This window comes from Protomyctophum bolini (genome assembly GCF_963924005.1).
Source record: "Protomyctophum bolini genome assembly, chromosome: 9".
NCBI classification, from domain to species: Eukaryota; Metazoa; Chordata; class Actinopteri; order Myctophiformes; family Myctophidae; genus Protomyctophum; species Protomyctophum bolini.
Window position 1 is genome coordinate 641,174 of NC_137870.1, and position 26,925 is coordinate 668,098.

Here is a 26,925-nt window from a genome sequence, read left to right on the forward strand (position 1 = left end):
CCGGCAGAATGTTTAGTTTGTGGAAAACATTCCTTTTACGCCGAGTTAGTCCAACAAAACTTAACCCTTAACAAAATCTTAACAGAGTCTTTAGGAGGTGGTCACGCTGAGCGGACTAAATCACTGACTAAGAGTCTTTAGGAGGTGGTCACGCTGAATGGACTAAATCACTGACTAAGAGTCTTTAGGAGGTGGTCACGCTGAGCGGACTAAATCACTGACTAAGAGTCTTTAGGAGGTGGTTACGCTGATCAGACTAATCACTGACTAAGAGTCTTTAGGAGGTGGTCGCGCTGAGCGGACTAAATCACTGACTAAGAGTCTTTAGGAGGTGGTTACGCTGATCAGACTAATCACTGACTAAGAGTCTTTAGGAGGTGGTCGCGCTGAATGGACTAAATCACTGACTAAGAGTCTTTAGGAGGTGGTCGCGCTGAGCGGACTAAATGACTGACTAAGAGTCTTTAGGAGGTGGTCACGCTGAATGGACTAAATCACTGACTAAGAGTCTTTAGGAGGTGGTCGCGCTGATCAGACTAAATCACTGACTAAGAGTCTTTAGGAGGTGGTCACGCTGAATGGACTAAATCACTGACTAAGAGTCTTTAGGAGGTGGTTACGCTGATCAGACTAATCACTGACTAAGAGTATTTAGGAGGTGGTTACGCTGATCAGACTAATCACTGACTAAGAGTCTTTAGGAGGTGGTTACGCTGATCAGACTAATCACTGACTAAGAGTCTTTAGAAACGTTCATATTTTAGATGCGCGGTCACGGGGAGTTGCTATTGAGCCACTAAACACAGTCGCTTTATTTATCCAGCGCGATTTGAAATGTAAAACTCTTAAAAATCCTCTAGGGTTAACCCTAACCCTAACCCTAGAAAGGCCTCATCCTCCACCTTGCTCTTTTTCCAATGCATTGAGGCTGAAGGGGAAGCAATGGAACACGGAGCTGCCGCTCGACGAGAGCTTTGATTAGCGCTAAGACAACTTTATACACAGACAGACTCAACAGAGAGAGGGGAGGGTTAGGTTTACAATGGAGAGGAGAGGAGACGAGAGCTTTGATTAGCGCTAAGACAACTTTATACACAGACAGACTTACCTTTGACCTTTATACACAGACAGACTCACCTTTGTTCCCACGGTCGTCTCCCCAGGAGTTCTCCACTCTCCACTTCTCATAGAGGTCCTCCTTATCGTCCTAATGGAGGAGAGGAGAGAGGGGAGGGTTAGGGTTACAATGGAGAGGAGAGGAGAGAGGGGAGGGTTAGGGTTACAATGGAGAGGAGAGGAGAGAGGGGAGGGGTTAGGGTTACAATGGAGAGGAGAGGAGAGAGGGGAGGGTTAGGGTTACAATGGAGAGGAGAGGAGAGAGGGGAGGGGTTAGGGTTACAATGGAGAGGAGAGGAGAGAGGGGAGGGTTAGGGTTACAATGGAGAGGAGAGGAGAGAGGGGAGGGTTAGGGTTACAATGGAGAGGAGAGGAGAGAGGGGAGGGTTAGGGTTACAATGGAGAGGAGAGGAGAGGGGAGGGTTACAATGGAGAGGAGAGGAGAGGGGAGGGTTACAATGGAGAGGAGAGAGGGGAGGGTTACAATGGAGAGGAGAGAGGGGAGGGTTAGGGTTACAATGGAGAGGAGAGGAGAGAGGGGAGGGTTAGGGTTACAATGGAGAGGAGAGGAGAGAGGGGAGGGTTAGGGTTACAATGGAGAGGAGAGGAGAGAGGGGAGGGTTAGGGTTACAATGGAGAGGAGAGGAGAGAGGGGAGGGTTAGGGTTACAATGGAGAGGAGAGGAGAGAGGGGAGGGTTACAATGGAGAGGAGAGGAGAGAGGGGAGGGGTTAGGGTTACAATGGAGAGGAGAGGAGAGAGGGGAGGGTTACAATGGAGAGGAGAGGATTACAATGGAGAGGAGAGCAGCCCTCCTTATCCTGCTACCCTAATAGACAGCACAGCCGTTTATCCGTGGTCTATCTCTATCCGTTTATCGGTGGTCTATCTCCGACCGAGCCACACTGTTAGCACACATCTCTCCATGCCAAAAACAATCTGCACGCTCCCAGAATCCGGCTATAGGCTACCATTGGACCCACGCAACTGTCATATTTACTGTACAAATATTGTTTCTACATCACCACACGGTCCCACGGGGCAAAGTTACCGCGACGTCATAACAACCGTCACACTTCTCCACCAGCCATCCGCACTTTCTGAACACACGCGTGTGTGACGCCAGACATTTGCGAGACAGTCAGTCGCGCCAACGAAACCGAAGCAGGTAAGCAGCTGCATATCTGAACACGCCCGTGTTTCATCATTGCTTCTTCATGTGCTAATTGCGTGCGCATTTCCCAACTCTCAGTGATTTATCCAGACATCGCTGTGTGTGTGTGTGTGTGTGTGTGTGTGTGTGTGTGTACCTTGTCGGTCACAGCGGTCAGGATCATAGCGTGGGTCATCAGAGAGTCTCCGTAGATCAGCCTCTCTGCTTTGGAGAGATTCTTCACCGAAACACCAAACACCAGCTCATGGTTGAACCTAGAGTGCACACACACACACACACACGCACACACACACACACGCACACACGCACACACGCACACACGCACACACACGGTTGGCGAAAGGGCCTTCCTGTGTGGAGTCTGCATGTTCTCCCCGTGTCCCCTAGGGTAGGTACCCTCACATGTTCTCCCCGTGTCCCCTATAGGGTAGGTACCCTCACATGTTCTCCCCGTGTCCCCTATAGGGTAGGTACCCTCACATGTTCTCCCCGTGTCCCCTAGGGTAGGTACCCTCACATGTTCTCCCCGTGTCCCCTAGGGTAGGTACCCTCACATGTTCTCCCCGTGTCCCCTAGGGTAGGTACCCTCACATGTTCTCCCCGTGTCCCCTAGGGTAGGTACCCTCACATGTTCTCCCCGGCATGCAAACAGGCCCATTGTGAAAAAGGTGACAGTGTCTAACCACTCTGTTCTACTCACACGTTCATGTCATTGATGCCCAGCTTGCCGTGGAAATGCTTCCCTACATCACACCCGAACCACACCGCCTGAAGAGGAGAGATTTATCGTGATGGTGACGATAAAGGTCATTACACACTGGTTAAGGTCATTACACACTTGTTAAGGTCATTACACACTGGTTAAGGTCATTACACACTGGTTAAGGTCATTACACACTGGTTAAGGTCATTACACACTGGTTAAGGTCATTACACACTTGTTAAGGTCATTACACACTGGTTAAGGTCATTACACACTGGTTAAGGTCATTACACACTGGCCAATTAGCGACGCGATGCGAATAAGCGATCTGAAAATGCGCAATATTGCATGTTGCAGTTTCGCCTGCGAATCTCTGCAAAATACGACACCAGAGCGAACAAATAAAGAGCGAAAACGGATCGCATTTTCGCACATTCGCCACTGATGTGGAAGGAAGCTTGCATGGACTTCAATTGTTTTTTTTTTTTTAATGCGAATTATTCGCACGAATATATCGCGTCGCCAATTCGCCAGTAGTGTGTAATGACCTTTACTCTAAAAAGGCCGTATCGTGGAGACATTGTATCGTCCCGACGATATTTATCACCATATCGAATATCGAACAATAGGTACTTAGGCTGGGACGACACAGATACAATATTAACAATGCCAAAAAGACAACCACAAGATTGGTGCAACATTTCATGGCTCACGGCATTGGAGCCCTAAAATGCGCTGGACTTCAAACACAACCCCAACTGGACAGTTTTAGGACAAAGACGTTTTAATGAAAAACAGTGGATTAAGAACCTCAACACGGATTTTCCTCGAGGCTTAAACATGCCTAAAATCAGATCTTGAACACTACAAAACTTAAACTCAGGATTAAACTGGAGAAATCTAAAAGTGATTGGATCAGACTTCCTTCGGATACATGGCATTGTGCCTACACTTGCACTGTGCCTACACATGTTGCGACCTGCGGTCGCAACATGTGTAGGCACAGTGCACTGAAGTCTTTTAATTCCCCCCTCACCTCTCCCTCCTTGATGCTCTGGGCCGCGGCGGTCTTCAGCAGAGCGATGGGCTGGTTGTTGTAGTGGGTGCTCCGTCCTCCCACCATGTTGCCCAGGTACTCCACGCTGTACAGCTTCCCGTAGGGGTTCTGGGGGCGGGGGTCGTTCACCAGACACACCTGTATGTGGGCATAGAGACACAGACGCACTTAAATATGGACATAGAGACACAGACACACTTAAATATGGACATAGGGACACAGACACACTTAAATATGGACATAGAGACACAGACACACTTAAATATGGACATAGAGACACAGACACACTTAAATATGGACATAGGGACACAGACACACTTAAATATGGGCATAGAGACACAGACACACTTAAATATGGACATAGAGAAACAGACCACACTTAAATATGGACATAGAGACACAGGCACACTTAAATATGGACATAGAGACACAGACACACTTAAATATGGACATAGAGAAACAGACCACACTTAAATATGGACATAGAGACACAGACACACTTAAATATGGACATAGAGCAGTGTTGTTTTTGGCAGCAAATGTTGATTTCTGTTTTAGTCATAGTCTCTTGAAATGTTGTGTGTGTGTGTATGTGTGCGTGCGTGCGTGCGTGCGTGCGTGCGTGCGTGTGTGTGTGTGTGCGCGCCGGGACAACGCTCCACACGTCCCAAACTCTTCTCCCTTCTGGCTCCAAAACTGTGGAATGCACTTCCCATTGCAGTCAGAACTGCAACATCACTCCCAATCTTCCGCCGTAGTCTGAAAACCCACCTTTTCAGACTCCATCATGGCCCATAGCACTTACCCTACCCCCTTAGATAGCATTTCTGTAGACTTGGATAGCATTTGATACAGACTTATAGCATGTTATGTAAAGACAGCACTATAATTGCATTGTATGTAGTCATATCATGTCATAGTACATATGTATAGCATAGTATAGTATATATGTATAGTTTCATTATATAGATATTCCACTGTTACTTTCTTAGCTGACGCATGTTTCATGATAAATGTTTTTATGTGATGTATTCCCATGCTTTTTGTTGTTCTTGCTTAATGTAAGTCGCTCTGGATTAAGAGCGTCTGCTAAATGCCTACATTGTAAATTGTGAGTGTGTGTGTGTGTATGTGTGTGTACCTTGTCCTCCAGGTTGTAGAGGGGTTTGACGTGCTCCCGGTAGAAGGCCTGGGGGGTCAGAGGTCCCGTGCGGTGGAAGGTCTTGTCTTTGTCTCGATACTCCCAGCAGATGGTGTCGGGGGGGCTGCCCAGACACACGCTGGCCACGCGGAACACCTGCACGCACACGCACACACGCACACACACACACACACACACACACACACACACACACACACACACACACACACACACACACACACAGTCAACCCGTTAGATAGCGATGCGACAGCGCCAGTGAGCGAGCGCCAAGCTCGTAGCGCGGCACCGATTTAGAACCGTCCTCCGGTCTAAATGGCGTCTGATAAATGACTACGCTGTAAATCGTCGGCGCTTTACTGTGCATAGTGTACATAGTGAATAGTGTACATAGTGTACATAGTCCATAGTGTACATAGTCCATAGTGTACATAGTGAATAGTGTACATAGTCCATAGTGTACATAGTGAATAGTGTACATAGTCCATAGTGTACATAGTCCATAGTGTACATGGTACATAGTGTACATAGTCCATAGTGTACATGGTAAATAGTGTACATCAGTGTTTCTCAACGTGTTGGGTCTTCAGACCAATAACTCTCTGCACGTTGTCGAGGGAGAGGGGCTAATGCTGATGTCCTCACATACACACACACATGCACAGACGCACGCACACATGCAAAGACGCAGGCACAGACGCAAAGACACACGCACAGACGCACGCACGCACACATGCAAAGACGCAGGCACAGACGCAAAGACACACGCACAGGCGCACGCACACACACACACACACACACACACAAAGACGCTCCTCCAAAGCCAAACAGATTTGTATAGACTCTCCCGTGGAGAGGAGCTTCCTCTCGTCTGCCAGCATGTTTGAACGGAACGTCTTCAGCACACAAACACCCCCGCCCCCCCCAGACAAAATGGCAGATCTACAAGCTCGTAGCGTGGCACAGTCATAACAAACACTGAGCGCAGAGCTTTGAGCTCCATACCAGGTCATCTCTTTGAGCTTAACAACGGCCTTCTCTCTGTGGTACAAGAGCTCCATACCAGGTCATCTCTTCATGCTTAACAACGGCCTTCTCTCTGTGGTACAAAGAGCTTTGAGCTCCATACCAGGTCATCTCTTCATGCTTAACAACGGCCTTCTCTCTGTGGTCCATACCAGGTCATCTCTTCATGCTTAACAACGGCCTTCTCTCTGTGGTACAAAGAGCTTTGAGCTCCATACCAGGTCATATCTTCATGCTTAACAACGGCCTTCTCTCTGTGGTACAAGATGAGCTCCATACCAGGTCATCTCTTCATGCTTAACAACGGCCTTCTCTCTGTGGTACAAAGAGCTTTGAGCTCCATACCAGGTCATATCTTCATGCTTAACAACGGCCTTCTCTCTGTGGTACAAGAGCCAGGATGAGGGAAATAGCCCATCTTGTAGCTCTGCTAGTTTATGTGTGGTATCGTCTGACAGGTGTGGTTTCAGGCTGTCCTACATTCTCTCTCTTTCTTTTCTTTTCTTTCATCAAAGTGATGTTGCTTGTTTTGACATCAAAGTAATGTTGCTTGTTTTGACATCAAACTGATGTTGCTTGTTTTGACATCAAACGTATGTTGCTTGTTTTGACATCAAAGTAATGTTGCTTGTTTTGACATCAAACTGATGTTGCTTGTTTTGACATCAAATGTATGTTGCTTGTTTTGACATCAAAGTAATGTTGCTTGTTTTGACATCAAAGTAATGTTGCTTGTTTTGACATCAAACTGATGTTGCTTGTTTTGACATCAAACGTATGTTGCTTGTTTTGACATCAAAGTAATGTTGCTTGTTTTGACATCAAACTGATGTTGCTTGTTTTGACATCAAACGTATGTTGCTTGTTTTGACATCAAAGTAATGTTGCTTGTTTTGACATCAAAGTAATGTTGCTTGTTTTGACATCAAACTGATGTTGCTTGTTTTGATATCAAACGTATGTTGCTTGTTTTGACATCAAACTGATGTTGCTTGTTTTGATATCAAACGTATGTTGCTTGTTTTGACATCAAAGTGATGTTGCTTTCAGCACAGACACAGTTTTCTGTCCGCCACAGTCTGCGTAAACCTGGGATTAAACATAATGTATTCTGGAATACAGATTCTATGAATTTTATATTTCCTGAAAAGGTTTATTTCATTATTTCTTATTTATTTTTCTTTGCGGAGTGGGGGGGGGGGGGGGGGTGTGGAGGGGGGGAGGGCAGTGACCTTATCTCCATCTGATCCCAGGTCAGCTCTTATTGGAAATAACAGGAAGTGGAGGCGGAGAGGCAGCGTGGCGGCCGCGAGTACACGGATATTACAATCCCTGCTAGCGCACACGCACACACACACACACACACACACACACACGTGTGTGTGTTTGTGCGTGCATCACTATACTTGTGTGGACATTAACCCATTCTGACCCGAGATCAGATTCTAAAAATGTCTTCTATAGTCAGTCGCTCTTCGATTTTTCAAAAAATAGCAGACCTACAAGCTCGTAGCGCGCCACTCGGTGGCGCGCTACGAGCTTGTAGATCTGCTATTTTTTTTAATAGCTAAAGCATAACGTAATGCAAACACCAAAAGGGGTTCCTGTATACAGTAAACGTGTAGAGTTTGAGAGAAATGACACATTGAGCTGAAAAACATTAAACATTAAAAACATGATTAGCCTGTTGAAACTTCACCTGGTCGCTCTGTGCAGACCAAGTGTTAAAACATGACTCAGACCCCCTACCCCCAAAACCAGACCACAACCCGAACCTCACAGGAAGTCACAGGTTCGTTTTAACCTAGTTGTAGGACTAATGACTAGTCTAAACTAAGTACTGTCTAAACTAAGTACTGCACCCAGGTTTTAACAGGTTTTTACAGGTTTTAACCTGTAGTAATCTTGCAACATAAACATTACAGAGGCTTCAGTTGTCACTGTACAATACTTTAAAACAGTTGTCATGTTGCACACATGCTTATTAAAAAGAGCTCTTATTGCCAACTCCAGGCAGCTTGTCTCAGTTCAGGCTGCATGAACAGCGCTGGGTTTCTGCCCCCTCAATGTCCCAACTCTTCTATCCAGCGTATGTACCCAGCGGTGCCGACTGTGCGTCCAAACCGCTCCAGATGGAGAGGAAAGGCTCGCTATCTGGGCCTGTTTATTTACCTCCCGTTAGCCCAAACAAACACACCGACTAGACTAGACCACCTCGGCCAAGGAGAGGAGGAAATGAGAGGCACACACACACACACGCTCACACACGCTCACACACACACGCACACGGACACAACATCCATCCATCTTCAACCGCTTAGCCGTAGTCGGGTCGCGGGGGCATCCAGAAAACTGGCGGGTCAAACTGAACAACCAATATGTCAATTTGAAGCTGATGATTTCCCTGCTTTCACAGGACACGAATTTGAAGCACAGATTTGAAAATAAAAATGTTCAACTGTGAAAGAATACATGTTCAAAAATAGCAGATGTACAAGCTCATAGCGCGTCACCACCAGCTTGTAGATCTGCTATTTGTTTGTCAACAGCTAAAGAATAAGATAATGCTTAAAACACCAAAAAGGACTTCCTGTACTGAACGGGTTAAACGGTTTATAGCTAAACCTGTAAACCTATATTAAACCATGACGCCATCCACTGGAGGCCTCCCTTATGTCAAGCCCAGCTCCAAATAGCCTAGAAAAGACATTTGATAACTGATATGAACAGGGTCCTATTAATATGGACCCCATGCTTCTATAAAGCCTGGTGTTTCAATCACTGCACAGGTTTGAGGTTCACAACATCTCTACTGTTATTTCAAATAGAGTGTCCAACACAAGGAGTGGTCTGGAGAGAGAATGCCGTTTGGTCACTGTACCTCACAGGCATCACAGCCCCCAAAAATGTGATAACAAGCTTAACCTATTGCCTTGTTTAACATCAGGTCACTAACAAATAAGTCCTCCTCTGTAAATGATATAATCTGTAAAGAGAAGCTAGACGTAATCTTTCTAACAGAGACATGGCTTGGCTCGGATGGAGCTGTTCTCCTAGCGCCAGCCTGTCCCGCAAACTACAGTTTCATTCACTCTGTTCGCGAAGGCTAAGAAAGGAGGTGGACTGGCTATCATTTTTTCAGACACTTTAAGCAGCTTTTTGCTTCTACGGGCCGACGGCGTGGAACAAACTCCCACTGTACCTTCGACAGGCAGCCTCTGTAGTTTAACAAGCTCCCACTGTACCTTCGACAGGCAGCCTCTGTAGTTTAACAAGCTCCCACTGTACCTTCGACAGGCAGCCTCTGTAGTTTAACAAGCTCCCACTGTACCTTCGACAGGCAGCCTCTGTAGTTTAACAAGCTCCCACTGTACCTTCGACAGGCAGCCTCTGTAGTTTAACAAGCTCCCACTGTACCTTCGACAGGCAGCCTCTGTAGTTTAACAAGCTCCCACTGTACCTTCGACAGGCAGCCTCTGTAGTTTAACAAGCTCCCACTGTACCTTCGACAGGCAGCCTCTGTAGTTTAACAAGCTCCCACTGTACCTTCGACAGGCAGCCTCTGTAGTTTAACAAGCTCCCACTGTACCTTCGACAGGCAGCCTCTGTAGTTTAACAAGCTCCCACTGTACCTTCGACAGGCAGCCTCTGTAGTTTAACAAGCTCCCACTGTACCTTCGACAGGCAGCCTCTGTAGTTTAACAAACTCCCACTGTACCTTCGACAGGCAGCCTCTGTAGTTTAACAAACTCCCACTGTACCTTCGACAGGCAACCTCTGTAGACATTTTTAAAGCTCAGCTCAAGACCCACTTCTACAACATTTCTTTTAATTGATCTTTTCTTTTTCCTTTCAAAATCTTTTTCTTTTCGTTTTTTAACAGTATATGGGTGTCATTAGATTTTAGTATCAGTGACTGTGCGGTAAACAAACGTACTGTATGAATCACAGAGATCGTGGGCAGACATATTAAGAAGACTGTTATTGTGCAAAACATGGCCCTTCAAGACCGAAGAAAAACGAGAAACATTTCCTCCCCAATTTACTATAGCCAATTCCCAATTTCCCAGCTTCGATTGATCTTTTATGTTTTTGTTATTCATGTCCTCTGTAACTGTACTGCATTAGTGCTCTTGTTTTTTCTTTAATGTTTATGTCTTGCTTTTATTAAATTATTTTCTCCATTGCTCTGTAAAGCACGTATTATCATTAACTCAATCATTCCCTTTTGGTGTTTTAAGCATTATGTTTTAAGCATAAATCTTCAAAATGTGGCGCAAATCTTGGAATGTATATTCTTTCAGAGCAAACGTTTTTAACTCAAATCTTTGCTTAAGCCATTTTGGGCGGGAAGCCATTTTGGTGTTAGCATCATGTTATGCTTTAGCTATTGAAAAATAGCAGACCTACAAGCTCGTAGCGCGCGCTACGAGCTTGTAGGTCTGCTATTTTTGAAAAATCGAAGAGCGACTGACATAGAACACATTTTTAGAATCTGATCTCAGGTCAGAATTGGTTAAGGGTGTGTGTGTGTGGGGGGGGTCCCTGGAACGTCATATTTTCAGATGGGGGTCGTCGGCCAAATACAGATAATTCTGGGGGTCCTTGACATTAAAATGTTTGAGAACGACTGATTATAGAAACACGAGTATTGTTTTCAGAAAACTGTCAGGATTTTTAGAAGACATTTAGTAGAATGGAACGTCAGGTCTGAATGGGTTAAAGTGAGTCTCTCTTTCACTGAAACCAACTGGACCTCCTGCTAAAATCTATAGGAACTGAGATTAGGCGTATATATAGGTGGGTTGTTTTTAATTCACTGTGTGTGCAGCGATAGTCAATTTCATAACTCATGTGTTTCACCAAACATTGGATATATAGATAAATTGGATGTGTGTGTGTGCGTGTGCGTGTGCGACTGTGCGTGTGCGTGTGTGTGCGTGCGTGTCTTATCACCATGTGACTGTGATAACTACAGTACGTTGGAAAAAACAGCCGTGGGTTTTTTTTGTTTTTTTTTTCCCCTCCCACTTCCATTTCCTCAAAAGATAACATTCTGGCCCGCCGCCCGCTACTGGCGTTATGAAACCTGCTCTCTTTGTGTGTGTGTGTGTGTGTGCGTTGCGTGCGTTGCGCGTGTGTGCGTGCGTTGCGTGTGTGTGTGTGTGTGCGTGCGTTGCGTGTGTGTGTGTGTGTGTGTGTGCGTGCGTTGCGTGTGTGTGTGTGTGTGTGCGTGCGTTGCGTGTGTGTGTGTGTGTGTGTGTGTGCGTGTGTGTGCGTGCGTGTCACCACAGAGTATAAGCGAATGACACTGTGCAAACAGATTCGGGGGCCAACAAAACGTAGCGTCGGGTTTTGATTGAAACATTCAAGGTTTGTTTAAAGAGCAGAAACACATGTGGGGACGAGACGCTGGAGAAAGAAAATAATCACAACGGCCACGTTTCAACCTGAGGACCCCCTATTGGAACCCTCTAGACCTGAGGACCCCCTATTGGAACCCTCTAGACCTGAGGACCCCCTATTGGAACCCTCTAGACCTCTGAGGACCCTCTATTACAAGTAAGACGCGCAAACGCGGGAAGCCAACGCAGCTCGTACATATTTGGGTTTTGGACGTATAGCTGCTTTGGGGACTCCTTTTATGGTTATGGCTGAGTCATGGTGACGTAACAGCGGGACAGACACTTGCATCAATCACAAACAAATCACTCAGCTCCATATATGGGCACAAAAGCGGGACAGACAGACAGACACACAGACAGACATGATCTGCTAGGTCTCATAGTAAGTGCTCACTGCGTTCGCAATCACTGCGTTCGCAATGACTCTGGGACCCCAAATTTAGATGAGTTAACTCTATCTCGACCGCTAGCTGTTAGCATAAACCCCAGCTCCAGGGGGCAGCATACCGCTAGATGTTCCCTCTGAAAGAATATATATATATATATTCAAAGATTTGAGGCACATTTTCACAATTTTTCTAAAAAATCGCAGACCTACAAGTTCATGCGCAGTGATGGAGGTTGTGCGATGGCAGGCTCTCAGTCAAATCTGGTCACAAATATATATATTTGAAAACAATGTGTTTCCAAACGGAGTCAAAGGTCACAGACATGACATTTAACACATTCACCTGAAAAAACTACAACACTAGAAAACACTACAAAACATGCAAAAGGAGAGGAGACTGGAGCAACACGGATATTTAGAGCCTTTTATTAAGGTGCTGAGTATACAAAACGACTAACGTTTCCACCTTGCGGTCTTCATCAGAGTCATGGGTGGTAGCATTTGGGCATGTCTTTTATACAGGATGGGCTATCAATGAGCCAATGACAGGACACCATATGACATGTAATAACCCGTTACTACCAGCAGTCTAGGTAATGTAAGAGGGTGGCTATGGAAAAAAACGCTGCTGAACAGTAAAATAAATAAAGTAAAACAGTGATTTAACCATAAAAAAGCCATCAGAATTAAAAAACAGTATTAAGGAACAACAGTGCACATACATATTTAAGGGCCTTGTGGCCAAATAAATAGAAAAAATAAAACAGAGGTACAAAGGACAATACAACACTCTCAGGGCAAAAAACAGAAGATTTCAGGGACCGTCTAAAAAGGGGGATTATAAAAAGCATGAAAGGCTCAGTTCTTCATTTAGGCCATTGGGTTCTAAAGTGTCTAATGCGTGTATCCACTGTGCTTCTCTGCGGAGCAATTTATTAATTATATCGCCTCCCCGTGGAGGGGCTGTGATTTTTTCTATTCCCCAGAATTTGAGGGAAGCTGGTGACCCATGGTTGGCCTCTTTGTAGTGTCTGGCCATGGCATAATCAAGATTTTGGGTTCGAATCACCCTTACATTACCTAGACTGCTGGTAGTAACGGGCTATTACATGTCATATGGTGTCCTGTCATTGGCTCATTGATAGCCCATCCTGTATATGAGACATGCCCAAATGCTACCACCCATGACTCTGATGAAGACCGCAAGGTGGAAACGTTAGTCGTTTTGTATACTCAGCACCTTAATAAAAGCAGGCATGCAAACAGGCCCAAGGTGAAAAAGGTGACAGTGTGCGGGGCCAACGCTGTGCCGCGGGCAAAACCGCGGCGCAAATCTTTTAAGCGTTTATCGGTACTAAACCCACTTTGGGGGGGGGGGGGGGGTGTCATGGGGGACAGTATATACTACACTGTACTGTACTAGCCCTCCTCCCGGCCTGTGTGTCTGTGTGTTAGGCTGTGCAACAGTGACACTTGGTGGTGAACAAATGCTATAACGCTATGTTTCGTGCTCGGACACAGCCAGGGACCCAGGGACACAGCCAGGGACAGACCCAGTGACACAGGGGCAGCCAGGGACAGACCCAGTGACACAGGGACAGCCAGGGACAGACCCAGTGACACAGGGACACAGCCAGGGACACATCCAGGGACAGACCCAGTGACACAGGGACAGCCAGGGACAGACCCAGTGACACAGCCAGGGACACATCCAGGGACAGACCCAGTGACACAGGGACAGCCAGGGACAGACCCAGTGACACAGGGACAGCCAGGGACACAGCCAGGGACACAGCCAGGGACAGCCAGGGACAGACCCAGTGACACAGGGACACAGCCAGGGACAGACCCAGTGACACAGGGACAGCCAGGGACAGACCCAGTGACACAGGGACACAGCCAGGGACACAGCCAGGGACAGCCAGGGACAGACCCAGTGACACAGGGACACAGCCAGGGACAGACCCAGTGACACAGGGACAGCGAGGGACAGACCCAGTGACACAGGGACAGCCAGGGACAGACCCAGTGACACAGGGACACAGCCAGGGACACAGCCAGGGACAGACCCAGTGACACAGGGACACAGCCAGGGACACAGCCAGGGACAGCCAGGGACAGACCCAGTGACACAGGGACAGCCAGGGACAGACCTAGTGACACAGGGACAGCCAGGGACAGACCTAGTGACACAGGGACAGCCAGGGACAGACCCAATGACACAGTGACACAGCCAGGGACAGACCCAGTGACACAGGCACACAGCCAGGAACAGACCCAGTGACACAGGGACACCGCCAGGGACACAGGGACCCAGCCAGGGACAGACACAGGGACACATACTGTAGCTGTCTATAGTGTGGTTGAGTGGCTGCACCACTCAAAAATGACAGATGATTATTTACTAAATCAGTACAAATCTAGTCAGTATTGAGCAAGATGTTAACATTCATGTCCTGATAGTCATAGAACAATTAATTTACTCCAACAGGAGCACTAGCCCCTCGAGGAGCACTAGCCCCTCCTATATTCAGTAGATTTGTGTCCTAAATGCCATTGACAATGAATGAATTGTCATATATCGGCTATTTTTGTCCTACACAATCCTACACATTCATTGTCACAAAAATGACAATGAATGGATGATGTATGATGATAAGGGTCACTTCACACAGGTGTGATTTAAAGAAACACTTTTCACTCTTCACATCATGTAAAATAGAAAATTATATTCACTGGCAAAATAATGAATTATAATACAAATAAAATGTTTTGGGATGGTTTAGTCAACAGGGTCAGTTTACTTCATTATTTTAGCCTTAGTCAATTTAAGACATGTAGAGTAACATCCTCTCCTTATTCAACAGTTGAGCTGCATGTTTTCGTTTTTAATATATCCATTTAGTATAAGCCCTGGCACGCACGCACGCACACACACACACACACACACACACACACACACACACACACACACACACACACACACACACACACACACACACACACACACACACACACACACACACACACACACACACACACACACACACACACACACACACACACACACACACGCGCGCGCGTGCTTTATTTATTTACTCATACGCATGCATGCACACACACGAGCACACAGACAGACACACACACACACACACACACAGCGAGAGAAACTGACGCCGGCGCGTCCACACCACAGACAGTATAACGCAAAGTGCTAACGTTGCTAATGCTAACTGTAGCAGCTAAACTAATGGATCGACTGGCGAGTCACAGACAGTGTGTCAAAATTCATGCCGAGTCCACACAAACAGGTTTTTTTTCCGCGGAGCGACCAGCGGCTGCGCACATCATGCCGCCCAGATGCAAGCAGAAATATCGCTCAGAATCATTAGTGACTCACGAGAGTAGTCTGTCAGATAATTATCCGGGCAGCGAGCTCGGGCTCCACAGACCCCCTCACCCCCCCCAAACATTTTTTTAACGGATTTGCATGAATCACACAGGTCCTATATTTGGGATAAAAACGGCGATTTTCGCCGAAAAGCTACACTTTTGCATGTCTGTAAAAGGCTCTAAATGTCCGTGTTGCTCCAGTCTCCTCTCCTTTTGCAACTTTGATGTCCTTGGCTGCACCTGTGAAGCACCGGATCAGCCGTTTTAGGCTTGAGGCGCGTTGGTAGACTCCCTTTGTAACTACAAAACATGCATTGCATGTATAGTCCTCACTAATGATCAATATGGTACCATTTCCGTCTACTCACTCTGTGTCTCAGAGGACAGTCCAGAAACCTGTCTGTCTCTCTGTGTCTCAGAGGACAGTCCAGAAACCTGTCTGTCTCTCTGTGTCTCAGAGGACAGTCCAGAAACCTGTCTGTCTCTCTCTGTCTCAGAGGACAGTCCAGAAACCTGTCTGTCTCTCTGTGTCTCAGAGGACAGTCCAGAAACCTGTCTGTCTCTCTCTGTGTCTCAGAGGACAGTCCAGAAACCTGTCTGTCTCTCTCTGTGTCTCAGAGGACAGTTCAGAAACCTGTCTGTCTCTCTGTGTCTCAGAGGACAGTCCAGAAACCTGTCTGTCTCTCTCTGTCTCAGAGGACAGTCCAGAAACCTGTCTGTCTCTCTGTGTCTCAGAGGACAGTCCAGAAACCTGTCTGTCTCTCTCTGTGTCTCAGAGGACAGTTCAGAAACCTGTCTGTCTCTCTGTGTCTCAGAGGACAGTCCAGAAACCTGTCTGTCTCTCTGTGTCTCAGAGGACAGTCCAGAAACCTGTCTGTCTCTCTGTGTCTCAGAGGACAGTCCAGAAACCTGTCTGTCTCTCTCTGTGTCTCAGAGGACAGTTCAGAAACCTGTCTGTCTCTCTGTGTCTCAGAGGACAGTCCAGAAACCTGTCTGTCTCTCTGTGTCTCAGAGGACAGTCCAGAAACCTGTCTGTCTCTCTGTGTCTCAGAGGACAGTCCAGAAACCTGTCTGTCTCTCTGTCTCAGAGGAGGGCTGTGGACAGTTCAGAAAAAGAGAAATCTTCACAAAAATCCGGCGGGCACTAAGACCGAGCCCTGCGCGGCACACCGAAGGAAGCGTCAGGAAAACAAACAAAAACACACACACACCCCTACAGACTTCGCAGGCTGAAATCTATCAAACGGACCGATAATTATAAATGTCAGTACGTGTGTGTGTGTGTGTGTGTGTGTGTGTGTGTGTGTGTGTGACGCCCGCGTGCATGTGCTTGTTTGCGTCCATACGTGCGCTTGTGTTCTGCTGGATCAAAGCGCAGGTGTCAGTCCCAGTTAAGTGTGTGTGTGCGTGATGCTGACCATCCTGCCGTGTGTGTGTGTGTGTGTGTGTGTGTGTGTGTGTGTGTGTGTGCGCTCTGATGAAGACAGGAGTGCTGGTCCTTGTCACCGCGGCCTGGCGCTCCGTTGGTGACAGTGGATCCACGTGCGTGCGTGCATGTGTGCGTGCGTGTGTGCGTGCGTGCGTGCGTGCGTGCGTGCCCGCGTCTCTGCTTTTGTTTAACGAATCTTGGAGTGGTGCAACCACTCCAAGGAACAGCAATGTCCGTGTTCACCTACCATAGTGTTCAACTACCATAGTGTTCACCTACCATAGTGTTCACCTATGTGACTATGAGCACCAGAATGACTATTAGTACCAGTAGGGGCGCTGTTGTGCCAGAAACAGAGAGAGAGAGAGAGATAGATAGTGCTGCACTGTTGCCTGCTAACAACCTGTTAGCAGGCCTGTTTTTGAGTGGTGCAACCACTCCTACAACCAGCAATGTCCGTGCGTTCCTACCTACGTGTATCTGAGCACGAGTATATGACTCATTAGTACCAGTAGGGGGCGCCAGAAACAGAGAGGGGTAGTGCTGTGCCTGCTGCCTGCTAATGAGAGAGAGAGAGAGAGAGAGAGAGAGAGAGAGGTGGGGGGGGGATTGCACCACTCAGTTCACAAGGGTGTGATTTATTTTTTATAGAAAAACCTTCGATAGGTTGGGGAGGTTCTTCAGTTAAATCTCTCCATATTTAATGAAGCAATATTTGTGGTTTTTGTGTCCTGTGGTTCAACGTGATTATTGCCACGACAGTGACGACGCGCTCAGGAACGAGACCAAGTCGAGTTCCGCAAAGCATCGCGTTAAAAACCACACCCTCCTCCAGTGTAATATTGCTGTAATATTCTACAACAGTTACCCTTAAAACTAAGATCGCTGAAAAAAACAACAGACAGACAGACAGACAGGCAGACAGAGCTGTGTGCTATGACACACACACACAGACACACAGACAGACACACACACACACACACACACACACACACAACAAAACACTACCAGGTGCACAAACAACCCCCCAGCACCCCCCCACTGGAGCTGTTGCACAACCTGGGGTCTTTCTGTATGTGTGTGCGTGTGCGTGTGTGTGTGTGTGTGCGTGCAGATGCTGTCAGATAAGGCATATTGTTTCAAAGCAGCCCGTCACATCCACCAGACCTGCTGTAGCAGTTGATTTAGGTCACATTCTCACCAGAGAGCTTTGCTGCGATTAAAACGAATCCTGCTGCACATTTTCAGAAAGTGCACTTCGTTTGGCAGGTGTGAAGGCTCATTCGAATCCTAATGCGCAGCAAAGAACCGCATTTTACTCCGAGCAAAAACGGGGGTTTCGCTTCGCTTCCAATCGCACTCGACTACGATTCGGTGCAGGGTGTGAATGCAATCCGCAGTAAATAAAGGAAATGAAGCAAACAATGTGGCGGGTGAGGAGCTGAACACAGTTGGAGACGGAGAAGGCATTTTTTACGCAGCGCAAAGATGTCCCGTTACCGTGGATAGACGTGGTCGAATGAGGAGACTGAAGCCCTGATCGAAATGAGGACGAGTACATTAATCAATTGCTTAAGAAAACACATAAAAACACTGCAGTGCGATAGTATTATAGCCTACAGAATATTCTGTCTGTCTGTGCGTGCCGTAAACATGGAGTGCTGTCACTGTGTGGGGACTAGTGGGGACTGGAACTTTCATCTCAATAAACGTGTAAACATTTTGCGCTGCTGTCTGTTATATCAGTGCGCTCAGCGCGGTGCCTGAGCGCATAGTGAGAGCGAGAGAGAGAGAGTCCAGTCCCAGACGGCACGACACATGCACGTTATGAGTATAATTTTATCACCATAGACTTCACTGTGTTGTAGGCTGTGTTGTAGGCTAGGTTTATGAATGGAACACATTGATAAAGGTCCCCCTGCTGCGTTTCCAATTGCTACGGATGACAGTGTGAAGGCAAACCGCAGCAAATTAAATATGCAAGAATCCCCAAATCTCCGGCCATACTCATGAGTCTACCGAAGTATTAGTTGAGAATGTGACCTTAGTCGACTAAAACACATCCACCGTGTACCAGACCTGCTGTAGCAGTTGGGCTATAAAGCAGCTAACTCCACCACCTCTCTCCCTCTCAAGCTGTCTGCTATAAAGCAGCTAACTCCACCACCTCTCCCCCTCTCAAACTGTCTGCTATAAAGCAGCTAACTCCACCACCTCTCTCCCCCTCTCAAACTGTCTGCTATAAAGCAGCTAACTCCACCACCTCTCTCCCTCTCAAACTGTCTGCTATAAAGCAGCTAACTCCACCACCTCTCCCCCTCTCAAACTGTCTGCTATAAAGCAGCTAACTCCACCACCTCTCTCCCTCTCAAACTGTCTGCTATAAAGCAGCTAACTCCACCACCTCTCCCCCTCTCAAACGGTCTGCTATAAAGCAGCTAACTCCACCACCTCTCTCCCCCTCTCAAACTGTCTGCTATAAAGCAGCTAACTCCACCACCTCTCCCCCTCTCAAACTGTCTGCTATAAAGCAGCTAACTCCACCACCTCTCCCCCTCTCAAACTGTCTGCTATAAAGCAGCTAACTCCACCACCTCTCCCCCTCTCAAACGGTCTGCTATAAAGCAGCTAACTCCACCACCTCTCCCCCTCTCAAACTGTCTGCTATAAAGCAGCTAACTCCACCACCTCTCTAAGCAGTATTGCTTTCATTAAAAAAAAATATATATAAGCTTTTCTTCATTTCCTGAAAAATGAACGTTTTGGAGTTAAGATGATTTCTTCCTGACAGCAGAGATATGGTTTAATATAAATACAATAACAACGTGGTTTGATATTAACCCATTCTGAACGGGAACCCATTCTGGTGTCTGCATCATGTTATGCTTTAGCTATTGAAAAATAGCAGATCTACAAGCTCATAGCGCGCCACGAGTGGCGCGCTATGAGCTTGTAGATCTGCTATTTTTGAAAAGTCGAAGAACGACTGACATTTTTATAGAATCTGATCTCAGGTCAGAATGGGTCCATCAGATCAGTGTGTCCAGTGGAAACCTCGTATGAATCTGATCTCAGGTCAGAATGGGTTAAGATGCACAATGAAATGGTTCTCTCTCTCTCCCTCTCTCTCTCATGACAGTTTGTAACCAAATGGACCCTTATGGGTTGAATTACATTAATTACCTCAAACTGGGGGGGCCTGCCGCCATGGGCTGTGCTCAAGGTGGTCCCACAGCGCCCCCCTGTGGCACTGAAACACCCTTACATGAAAAGGGCTTACAGTGATGGCGTGTGTGTGTGTGTGTGTGTGTGTGTGTGTGTGTGTGTGTGTGTGTGTGTGTGTGTGTGTGTGTGTGTGTGTGCGCTCTCAGGGGTTTGCAATTGGGTGGATTGCTAAAAACAAATGCAAAAAAGCTGGCTAAATACTGTTCTGTCTCAGCTACTATGGGCAGTCTGTCTGTCTGGAGAAGGCGTTGTTTCATTTATCCCTAGGTGGCTTAAAAAACCCAAAACAAACATCCTGTCTAGTAGTATCAAGTAATAGTATGTCAACAATGTGCTATTATATATATATATATATATTTTTCCTTTCTCTTCTTTTCCCTCTGTGTGTTAAGCATGTGCAGCAGCTTGGTTGGACCATATAATGTATAACCTTATTCTGACCAGTGTTTGGGTCTATTCTGTATACGCCACTTGTGCAGATCCAAATAAAATAATTAAAATGTGTGTGTGTGTGTGTGTGTGTGTGTGTGTGTGTGTGTGTGTGTGTGTGTGTGTGTGTGTGTGTGTGTGTGTGTGTGTTAATTTATTTGACTAACACTAAGGTTTTTACAAGAGTAAAAAAAGCCAAGAATATGAGCTTGTAGATCTGCTAACATGTTTGTGTTTATACATTTTTTTAACAAAAGTGTGCTCTTTTTGGCAGCAAGTTTAGATTGTGGTTTTAGTCCTATAGTCTCTTACAGTCTAAGTCTGTTTTGATGTCTATGAAATAATGTCTCGTCATAATTAACCCATTCTGACCCGAGATCAGATTCTAAAAATGTCTGTTTGAAAACGACAGTTTTCTGAAAAAGCCATGTTTCTATGTCAGTCGTCGGTTGACTTTAACCCATTCTGACCTGAGATCAGATTCATACGAGGTTTCCACCGGACACACACACTGGTCTGATTAACACCATTCTGACCTGAGATCAGATTCTAAAAATGTCACAGTCGTTCTTCGATTTTTCAAAAAAAGCAGACCTACAAGCTCGTAGCGCGCCACTCGGTGCCACTCGGTGGCGCGCTACGAGCTTGTAGATCTGCTATTTTTCAATAGCTAAAGCATAACATGATGCCGACACCAAAATGGGTGCCCGTTCAGAATGGGTTAAGGAAATGACGTAACCACCTGCACTTCCCATTTCATACTGGCTTTTTAAAGCGGTAGGTTGTGTTTATTTTTGCTCTGCAGATTATGTTATTATTTTATGTACCCAAAGTTGTTAAGACACATACTGTGTTCTCATGGTACCGCATCTGCTTTATTTCCAGCAAATGTAATGTGGAAAACGTACACAAGTGAGAGCAGAGCAGTGATTTGCCTCGTTGTCTTTTTGTACAGATAATAACTCTGCTCACTGCTGAGATCCTGGTCTATGGTGCTTCATATAACACAACGCAAGATCACGTCTGTTACAGAAGCAACACATGAAAACAGTCCTATTTCCCAACCAGAACGGTCCGATCAGAGTCAGCACCGCTGGTTGAGAGCATGAGCAGCAGGCCATGCTACTACAATACAGTACAAATCCTGGAGGAATATTCCCGCGAAATTCCCTCGATGCCTTTGGGGGGGAACTTGAACTATGAAACTACGGTCCCCTCTGGTTCCCCTCTAAAAAGACAAGAATTCATCAATGACATCTTTTTTTTTTTGTATTAATTTTTATCCCACGATTTTGTAACCCAGTTTTCTTTTCACCCAGTGCCAATTATCTAATGTAATCCTGGGCGCTACACTTCCTCTGCCAACCTGGGGGGGCAGCGGACTGACCTCATGCCTCCTTCTATGCATGAGGAGTCCAAGCTGCTTCTTTTCACCTGACAGAGGGGAATTTCCCCGGCCGGACGTAGCGCGTGGAAGGGACACGTTATTCCGACCAGTTCCTTTCCCCTCCATCAGGCGCCCCGGCTGGCCAGGGGGAGGTAGTTTTAGAGACCAGGATTACTGCATGTTTTTGTGAGGGTACCTACCCTAGGGGACACGGGGAGAACATGCAAACTCCACACAGAAAGGACATCTACGTTGAATACAAACAAAGAGTTCAAACTAGAGAAATACCTTCTATGTGAAAAACCGTAAGTATAGACAGGCTATTTGCAACCTTAGGCTAAACAACACAAGAATCCCAAAGGTCATCGGTAGATATAAAGGACTGGAAAGAAGTCAGAGGATTTGTAATCTATGTAATGAAGCCAGACTGTACTAGACTGTATTACCTTAATAAACATGGTCATGAATACTTTTTGCTTCCAGTCACTAGTTTAAAGTCTCATTTCTAATGTCATAATATTCTTTTGGGAAAATTATGGTCCCATTTATTAAAAAAATGACCATAAAGTCACGCATGTTCTGAGGGGCGTGGCTACCGTTACAGTCTATGAACGGGAGCCACCCCCCCGCTCGAGTCAAAATAAAAACCAACGAAGAAGAAGGGGGGGAAGTCCCGCCTCGTTGTCTGGGCCAGCCAATGGGCCAGCTGGGCCCAAACGGATCTAGAAAGATGGAGACTTACAGTTCAAGGACTGACAGGCTTCATTTTACGTTCATGTTAGACCCGCGGAACGCTTTGTCCATATTTTTTACAGTCTATGGCTCAGAACTGAGGGCCTTTACACCTACCTCTTCTATCATGGAGGACTAGGGGGCGTGAACACCTACCTCTTCTATCATGGAGGACTGGGGGGCGTGAACACCTACCTCTTCTATCATGGAGGACTAGGGGGCGTGAACACCTACCTCTTCTATCATGGAGGACTAGGGGGCGTGAACACCTACCTCTTCTATCATGGTGTCGACGGCGTCAGACAGCTCAGCCTTGGAAGAGTCACTGGCCACCATGTTCCTCAGCCGTAAACAGTACTCCCTCAGCTGGAAGCAGCACACACACACACACACACACACACACACACACACACACACACACACACACACACAGTCAGAGAGGCAAAACAATGACAGAACTATCCATGCGTCTTAACAACACAACACGATTCACACATTATTACATTATTCTGTGTTGAATCGTCAATGTCATGTTTGTGTTAGACGGAAATCTACACTAATGGCTGAATATAGGAGGGGCTAGCGCCCTATGAATCTACACTATAGCTGAATATAGGAGGGGCTAGTGCCCTATAAATCTACACTAATGGCTGAATATAGGAGGGGCTAGCGCCCTATAAATCTACTGAATATAGGAGGGCCTAGCGCCCTATAAATCTACTGAATATAGGAGGGGCTAGCGCCCTATAAATCTACTGAATATAGGAGGGGCTAGCGCCCTATAAATCTACTGAATATAGGAGGGGCTAGCGCCCTATAAATCTACTGAATATAGGAGTGTAGAGTGTAGAGTATAGTGTCGCAGCCCTTTCAGAACAACGAATGGCCCAGGAAATGGTTCTCCATTAATTTTCTCCATAGGCTTTTCCTAAAGTGTTTATTTAAAGACGGTTACGCCGCGGACAAAGCCAACTCGGATCGTGACAAATCATGACAACGAACACAATGTTTTGGGGCCGATCAAATAATTTATAAGAAGAAAAACAACAAAAAAAAGTGTTTTTAACCTGCCGTTTTTTTTCTACTTTCTAATTATCTGTTTGGCCCAAAACATTGTGTTTGTTGTCATGATTTGTCACGACAAGAGTTGTCTTTGTCCGCGTGGCGTATAAACGTCTTTAAATAAATACTTTCTGAAAAGTCTATGAGGGAAAATGAACGGGGGTTTATTTTCCGGGTCTCTCGAGGGGGCGGGACTGCGACGCTCTATAGCTGAATATAGGAGGCACCTCAAAAAACGACTTTCTGGCCTTTGACAGCCCATCCATCCAATCAGAGGAAGGCTCACCTTGTGGTTAAGGATGTCGTTCATCCGGCGCGACGCCTCCGAACTGTGGGATTCTGGGAAACACTTCTTCGGGACCACTCCGTACTTCTCTGTGAGTGGGAGGAGTCATGTTAATGACATCATATCACTGTGAGTGGGAGGAGTCATGTTAGTGACATCATCATCAGGGGTTTTCCAAAGTGGGGTCCGGGGACCCCCAGGGGTCCTGGGTGGAGTTCCAGGGGGCCCTCAGCTAAATGATAGATAGGAACTAGATCAGGGGTAACCAACCAGGGGGTTCGCGAGCTACTAGTAGCTCGCGGGAACCTTTCAAGTCGATCCCGAAGTGTCAGACCCATTGGAATGCAAATGCTTGCCTTTCAGGCTGCCTTTATATCCTACTCGTCTCTTTGTAAACGCTTCTGATTGTGATTGTGGGTGGGGACGGATGACGGGGACCAAACGGCGGTGAAAAGTTGACTTCACTGACTGTTTTATAAACGGCTTCGAGTCATGACACGATAGCCAAGTAGCAACGCAGCGCCGTATAGCCTACATTACTTCCATGTTGCGTAGCACTGTCCAATCTTTGGTATCTTTGGCAGCAGCAGCTGTAGGCTATTTTGTCACGATCGCGTTAATGAAACCAAACGCTACACGCGGTGCAGGATTATTATTTCATGTGAATCATGTCAAAATGAAAAGATGATGATGTGGTTGGCACACAGCGCAGCAGCAGCGCAGCACAGCGGCCCCGAGAACACAATAAGAAATAGTTCCTGGAACAACATGTTTTCAGATAGAGGTCGGCGAAGTCAAATACAGATGATTTTTGGGGTTTTTGACATGGAATATTGAGCACCAACCAGCATCATTTAAACAGGATTTAGAAGACATTTACAGAGCTGCGGCGCTCTGTAAAGGGGCTGACACTGACCAATGAGGTTGACCAGCATGTCCCACTGGCCTCCGTCATTGGTGGGATTGGACAACAGGAACTGCATCAGACGTCCGTCCACTGGCTCCTTCCTCTGGGCCGACTCCACGCAGGCGTGCAGGTAGTAGTAGCAGCGCTCCACCTGCGGGGGGCAGCAAAGGGTTATTAGATGGAGGTAGTAAACAAGAAACCAAAAAATACATCATCATCTTTACACCGCGGTCGAGATCATGGTTTGACATGCCAGACTTTTCGGTCCTCAATTGCCATCCCCAGTTCCTGCTTACTGATGCATGTGTTGAACACAAACACACACACACACACACACACACACAGCTTAACGTCATGGCTGTGTTGTTGAACACAAAAAAGCAGAACTACAAGCTGAGCTTGTGGGTCTGCTATTTTAAAAAAAATCGTGAAAATGTGTCGCAAATCTTTGAATATATATTCTTTCAGAGCGAACGTTTTAACTCGAATCTTTGCTTCTGGGGGGGGTTCCTGGAACAACATATTTTCAGATGGGGGTCGGTGGCCAAATACATATATTTTTGGGGGTCCTTGACATTAAAATGTTTGAGAACCACTGATTATAGAAACATGAGGTTTTACAGAAAACTGTCAGGATTTAGAAGACATCTGTAGAATCGTCCTCAGGTCAAAATGGATTAACTCTCACCTTGTCCCAGAAGAACAGATATGATTGGCTGAACTCAACCTTGTCCCAGAAGAACAGATATGATTGGCTGAACTCAACCTTGTCCCAGAAGAACAGATATGATTGGCTGAACTCAACCTTGTCCCAGAAGAACAGATATGATTGGCTGAACTCACCTTGTCCCAGAAGAACAGATATGATTGGCTGAACTCAAACTCTTCTATGTTGAACTTCTTAATGAAGGGAAGTCGCATGACGTTGAGGCATGAGAAGATCCAACATCTACCTGGGAGGTGGAAACACACACACACACACACACAGTGTATCAGTGTGGGGACACGTCTGGAGGTGGAAACACACGAGAAACCAAAAAATACATCATCATCATTTTTCCACCGCGGTCGAGATCATGGCCGACAAACGTCCGACAAGGATTGGATTGGATGGATTTAACGTCATGTCTGTGTTGTTGAACACACACAGCTTAACGTCATGGCTGTGTTGTTGAACACACAGCTTAACGTCATGGCTGTGTTGTTGAACACACACAGCTTAACGTCATGGCTGTGTTGTTGAACACACACAGCTTAACGTCATGGCTGTGTTGTTGAACACACACACAGCTTAACGTCATGGCTGTGTTGTTGAACACACACACAGCTTAACGTCATGGCTGTGTTGTTGAACACACACACACACACACAGCTTAACGTCATGGCTGTGTTGTTGAACACACAGCTTAACGTCATGGCTGTGTTGTTGAACACACACACAGCTTAACGTCATGGCTGTGTTGTTGAACACACACACAGCTTAACGTCATGGCTGTGTTGTTGAACACACAGCTTAACGTCATGGCTGTGTTGTTGAACACACACACAGCTTAACGTCATGGCTGTGTTGTTGAACACACACACACAGCTTAACGTCATGGCTGTGTTGTTGAACACACACACAGCTTAACGTCATGGCTGTGTTGTTGAACACACAGCTTAACGTCATGGCTGTGTTGTTGAACACACAGCTTAACGTCATGGCTGTGTTGTTGAACACACACACACAGCTTAACGTCATGGCTGTGTTGTTGAACACACACACACAGCTTAACGTCATGGCTGTGTTGTTGAACACACACACACACACACACACAGTCCTAGTATTAGGGAGGTGACGGGTGCCTACCTGAGTTCTTCTGGTTGGTGACGGGCTTGCCCTCGGTGGGGACCGAGTGCTGGAAGATGTGGACCGTGTCCTGGACCGTCTGCCGGTGCAGACAGGCCTCCAGCGGGTCGATGCACGTCGACACGTTCTGGGCCAGGAGGTAGCGGGGCTCCGCCTGCAGCCGCTTGGTGAACGCAGACACCTTCTCTGGACACAGGCC

General features: G+C 46.6%; 1 protein-coding gene across 1 annotated transcript in view; it reads right to left on the bottom strand.

Annotated features, from left to right (window-relative positions):
- Positions 1-26,925, bottom strand: part of blmh (bleomycin hydrolase) — a 44,535-nt gene that overhangs the window by 11,967 nt on the left and 5,643 nt on the right. Inside the window, exons 2-11 of the mRNA XM_080771720.1 lie at positions 26,727-26,924; positions 25,721-25,830; positions 24,887-25,028; positions 23,971-24,059; positions 22,896-22,988; positions 5,191-5,346; positions 4,029-4,187; positions 2,990-3,057; positions 2,426-2,543; positions 1,138-1,207 (exon numbers count right to left, since the gene is read on the bottom strand). Coding sequence (XP_080627846.1) covers positions 1,138-1,207; positions 2,426-2,543; positions 2,990-3,057; positions 4,029-4,187; positions 5,191-5,346; positions 22,896-22,988; positions 23,971-24,059; positions 24,887-25,028; positions 25,721-25,830; positions 26,727-26,924 — 1,203 coding nt within the window. The remainder of the gene's footprint in view (positions 1-1,137; positions 1,208-2,425; positions 2,544-2,989; positions 3,058-4,028; positions 4,188-5,190; positions 5,347-22,895; positions 22,989-23,970; positions 24,060-24,886; positions 25,029-25,720; positions 25,831-26,726; position 26,925) is intronic.